Source organism: Ips typographus, linkage group LG4 (genome assembly GCF_016097725.1).
Source record: "Ips typographus isolate SLU linkage group LG4, UJ_Ityp_2.0, whole genome shotgun sequence".
NCBI lineage: Eukaryota > Metazoa > Arthropoda > Insecta > Coleoptera > Curculionidae > Ips > Ips typographus.
In genome coordinates, this window is record NC_138425.1 from 827,571 (window position 1) to 832,709 (window position 5,139).

Below are 5,139 nucleotides of genomic sequence, written 5' to 3' on the forward strand. Positions count from 1 at the left end.
ATACTTTTTGACAGTTGACAAGCAGGAACATGTGAAATGCACCTAACCTTAATAAAAACAAAAACCCACATTTTAACTTATAAATTAAAAATGTTCCCCTTTTAAAATATTGAATGCAGGTTTGTTGAAACATCAAGGTATTAAAAAGTAGAGTCAATTCAAGAGCCTAAACATGGGTAAAAAGGGCAAAGTAGGAAAACAACGTAAAGATAAGTTTTACCATTTGGCTAAAGAAACAGGTGAATTATTTAGTTTTAGTTTGATGGAAATTGTATTAAACTAATTGATTTAAGGTTTCCGGTCCCGAGCCGCTTTCAAGTTAATCCAGCTGAACAGAAAGTTTGAATTTTTGCAAAGGTCTAGAGTATGTCTGGATCTCTGTGCAGCCCCTGGGGGTTGGATGCAAGTGGCCAAACAGAACATGCCGGTGTCCAGTATCATTGTGGGTGTGGATTTATTCCCCATCAAATCCATTCCAGGCACCATTTCTTTAGTGGAAGACATCACCACTGAGAAGTGTAGGGTAAGTAGTACAATCAAGCTTTTTGTGATTCAATTATTGTAATTGTGTCATCTACACAGGTAGCAATCTCTAAAGAGATTAAAACGTGGAAAGTTGATGTGGTGCTCCATGATGGTGCACCAAATTTGGGTAAAAACTGGTTGCATGATGCTTACTCACAAGCCTGTCTCACATTGAGTGCTTTGAAACTAGCCACCCAGTTTCTACAGAAAGGTGGCTGGTTTGTGACTAAAGTTTTCCGTTCTAAAGATTACAACCCATTGGTATGGGTTTTTAAGCAGTTGTTTAAGAAAGTTCATGCCACAAAACCTCAAGCCTCGCGTAATGAATCTGCTGAAATTTTTGTGGTCTGTCAATACTACATTTGTCCAGACAAAATTGATCCCAAATTTCTGGACCCTAAATATGTATTCCAAGAACTGGAAATTGAACCTAAAAACAAACTAAACATTTTCCATCCGGAAAAAAAGAAAAAGGACAAAGCTGAAGGTTATCCAGAAAATGATTATACTCTGCATCATCAGTTGAAAGTTTCTGACTTTGTGGCCCATGAAAATGGAATAGATCTACTCCAGCATGCCTCTGAAGTGATTTTTGACGATTTGGAATATTTAAACCATGAAAAAACAACCAAGGAAATCAAAGAGTGTTTCAAGGACATTAAAGTCCTGGGCAGAAAAGACTTGAGAAATATTATGAACTGGTGGAAAATCCTTCATGGAGAGTGGGAGAAGAAAGTCAAGGAGGAGGATAAACCTGAAGTCAGTGATGAGCCAGAGGTGAAACCACCAGAAAGTGATGAAGATGATGAGATGAAGTATGTGGATCAGCAAATATTAGACTTGGAGAGTGAAGAACAAAAAGAGCTGAAACGTAAAAAGAAAAAAGTGCAAAAAGAGAGAAGGAAATTGAATGAGAAGCTCAATTTGAAAATGGTGCTTAAAGGTAAGTTTTGGGTTGTTTTTTGGTTAGTTCCAACAGTTAATTTTTGACCATTGCAGGTGATGATGGACCTAGAGCTGAAGCTGATGATATGTTCACTTTAAAGCAAGTTAAGGACTCGGATAAAATGAACAAAATAGTGGAACAGTCTCCAGACTTTGTGGCTGATTCTGATGATGAAGATTCGCGACCAAAACAAAAATACTTAAAATATGATAAAGAGCAGCAGCATTTGGATAGTTCAGGTCTTTATTATAAGGATTCAGATTCAGAGCTTGAGATGGAAAGTGGGAGTGATTCTGATGAGGATGTAGGAAAAGAGACTTTGGGTATTTAATGATTTAATTTTGTAAATACAAACAGTTTGTAATTAAGGTGATTCTTTTGACAGGATTTGAATCTGACGATTCAGATGACAGGAAAACTAACAAAAACAAAAAGACTAAAACTAATTCAGCTGAAGAGAAGCCACATCCCCTGATAACTGACTTGGATTATCGCGATAAAGAGAAGAAGAAAACTCACAAAGCAGAGTTGTGGTTCCAGAGGGATAGTTTTAAAGACTTGATCGACGAAAAAGATGAAGATGCCGACTTGGATAAGATGGTTCAAGAATTTAAGAAAAAAGGGGCTAAAGTTATAGGTTAGTTTGATAAGATTTTTGTTGTTAATTTATCCTGTAAAGTTGATTTGTAGGGGAAGGTGAGGATGTTAAAACTGTTACCAGGAAGACGAAAGCTGCGGAAACGGATAGCGATTACAGTTCAGATGATGACAGCAGTGATTCAGATTTTGATATGGAGAGAAAAGTTAATGTTGCCGTTAACAATGCGAAAAAAGACGGTTTTGAAGTGGTCAAAAGTGTTTCAGGTAGGTTTAACGTCTTTACTCATGTTTTGTGTATAAAAAGTTGATGTTAGGTGGGAGTAAAAAGTCCAAAAAGCACAAACTGTCAGAAGAAGAGCTGGCTCTCGGTACAATGATGATAAACAGCAAAAAAGCTAAACGAGACTTGATAGATGGCGCTTGGAACCGTTACGCATTCAATGACGATCACTTACCCGACTGGTTTGTGCAAGACGAGCAGAAACACATGAAGAAAGAAGCTCCAGTACCGAAAGTAAGCCTTGAAAATTGTCTCATTAGAAACAAATCTAAACTGACCGATTTAGGAACTAGTCGACGAGTATAAGAAGAAACTGGAAGAAATCAACGTGAGACCGATCAAAAAGGTCGTGGAAGCCAAAGCTAGGAAGAAGAGAAGAGCGTTAAGAAAAATGGAGAAAGCGAAGAAGAAAGCCGAGGCTTTGCTCAATAACGGCGACATTACCGAAAGAGAGAAAGCCCAGCAAATCAAACAGTAAGTTTGGGTTTTTCATTTGTTTCCTTATAGTAAATTTGTCCATTCAGATTGTACAAGAAAGCGACCAAGGAACCTAAACAGGAAGTCACGTATGTGGTAGCCAAGAAACACCAGACAGCTAAAAGGATGAAGCGACCCGCTGGCGTTAAAGGCCGATACAAAGTGGTCGATCCCAGGATGAAAAAGGACGTAAGGGCTCAGAAAAACAAATTAAAAACCATGGGCCGGGGTAAGAAAGGTGGAAAATCGCCTCAGAAACGACCGAAATCCAAGAAGCCGACCAATTAAGTGTGATTTATGTTTGTGCTAATTTAAAATAAAATTGTTTTCGCCATGAGGGAGATAAAAGACTCATTTATTACGTTTTCCTGGGAGTTTATTTAACTTTTTTTAATAGTAAAACCATAAACGGACAGCATATAGTACATATAGTACTACTCTTCAGGCTGTTTCAACTCAACACCGTGGCCAAATATTTCTTGAAACTCTTCAAAGGTAAGATCACTGAACTGGTTCACTCCCATTAACCAGGTGGTTTTGCCCTCGTCGTACAGTTGGTTGTGTTCGCGAATTTTTTCGAGGTTACCTTTGAAAATCTCAAAACGTCGCTCTTCCTCCTCTGCTGATCCGTACGATTTGTGGTACACTCTCTAAGTTAACTGGAGTTTTAATCAATTTTCGTTTTGTATGTTGGAGTACCAACCTTAAATTGTTTCCACTCCTCTTCATCGCTGAGAAGTTCACTGGCGAACACCACACTCCATATGGTCAAAACCAAAATGAACACTTTCATTATGACTGAGTTTATGGTGAAAATATGCTAGTACAGTCGGTTTTGAGTACTACTCGAGTGACTACTTTCAATGAGCTTTTATACTTCATTATGTGTCTTTCTAATGACTGATAAAGACAAAGTGGTTTAGAATCTAGTTTAAATAAATTTGTAGAGATTTCTTAATTGTATAAAAGGAAGTGCACTAGATATTAAGCAAGCTTTTCCTGGATTTTAAAACGTGCGGAAACTAAAATAATTATCCCAGTGGCCTTCACCGTGACTTGGTCAAAGTCAGAGCCAGAATTATTAATCTATCACGTGCCTGGTTGTTTTTAATAAACAAACACTAGAAACATCGATCCGGCCAAAAATAACACTTTCTCTGAAATAGAGTAGAATTTAATAGGTTTATGGAAATCAACGGAAACTATATACGACCCTCACGGGTTATTTTTAACCAAAAGAGCGACAGGTTGACTAGCTGGAGGGGGAGTTGGAGGGTTGTTCCCTTAAGTGCACGGCCTCGGTTAGTCCTTGCCAATATCTTGACCTTGGGTTATTTCGGTTGGCACGTAGCCCGCCTCGAAAATGGAAGCAAACTTAACTGGCGTCATTATTTTTCCGTTTGAGTTATTGCTTCGTAAAGGTTTCTTTTATTTGAAAAAAAAACGAAACGAATAAGCCGATATAATAGGGATTTTCAAGGGCAAAAGGATCGTAAATAGACGGGAAAGGGATTAATTTTGTCGGTTGGGACAATAAATAGCAAAAGCAAAGGATGAATTGTGTTTTATAAGTAGTTCCTGAATGATAAAGGGTGTTGTAGTGTTATTAGGAACTAAACTGTATAGTGTCACAATAATTTGCTTAATTTATGGTGACTGAAATGTTGTACTTCTCTATTTAATGTAATAATGTGACCCTGTCCATCATTTTTTCTGGAGGAAGATCAAAAATTTGATGTATTATATGAGAAACAGGTGCGATTCTCGTGATCACACGTAATAATAACAAATTGATATAATATTTAATGACCTCTATTAGGAACTAAACTGAAAACTGAAGTGTCACAATAATTTTCTTGATTTATGGTGACTGAAATTTTGTACTTTTTTAAACGGTACTTCTCTATTTACTGTATTAATGTGACCCTGTCCATCATTTTTTCTGGAGGAATATCAAAAACAGGTGCGATTCTCGTGATCATACGTAATAATAACGAATTGATATAATATTTAATGACCTCTGTTTAACCTTTATTTTGTATGAGCGACCTTGGTACGCGAATTTTTGGTCGGCTATTTTTAAGAATTAGGTAAATAACAAAAATACTATTAAACGTACGAGGGCGGTAGAAAATGTGTGTAAACACAATCACTCCTGCAATAACAAATTACTATCCAAAAAGTAAATGATTTTGTTTTTGAGATCGTGTTTGCAATGACTGATGACGCCCGGTACGTATTGTACGGTGTGATAAATCCCCGTACGAAATAATTTAAATAAACTACTATAATTGGCTAATTATTCGTTTTT

The 5,139-nt window shown here is 37.0% G+C and overlaps 2 protein-coding genes across 2 annotated transcripts; one reads left to right on the forward strand and one right to left on the reverse strand.

Moving 5' to 3' along the window:
• Nucleotides 1-28: 28 nt before the first annotated feature.
• LOC145728374 (pre-rRNA 2'-O-ribose RNA methyltransferase FTSJ3-like) lies at nt 29-3,176 on the forward strand. Its single transcript, XM_081978557.1, has 9 exons — nt 29-239; nt 294-523; nt 583-1,468; nt 1,525-1,794; nt 1,857-2,108; nt 2,162-2,335; nt 2,386-2,585; nt 2,638-2,825; nt 2,876-3,176. Exons 1-9 carry the CDS (start codon nt 173-175, stop codon nt 3,114-3,116), a joined length of 2,508 nt encoding a protein of 835 aa, XP_081834683.1. The 5' UTR covers nt 29-172; the 3' UTR covers nt 3,117-3,176.
• A 6-nt stretch (nt 3,177-3,182) lies between these two features.
• On the reverse strand, nt 3,183-3,702 carry LOC145728383 (cathepsin L-like proteinase). Its single transcript, XM_081978575.1, has 2 exons — nt 3,532-3,702; nt 3,183-3,478 (listed from the first exon to the last, which is right to left on the reverse strand). The coding sequence occupies exons 1-2, from the start codon at nt 3,619-3,621 to the stop codon at nt 3,263-3,265; spliced, it is 306 nt and encodes a 101-aa protein (XP_081834701.1). The 5' UTR covers nt 3,622-3,702; the 3' UTR covers nt 3,183-3,262.
• Nucleotides 3,703-5,139: the final 1,437 nt, after the last annotated feature.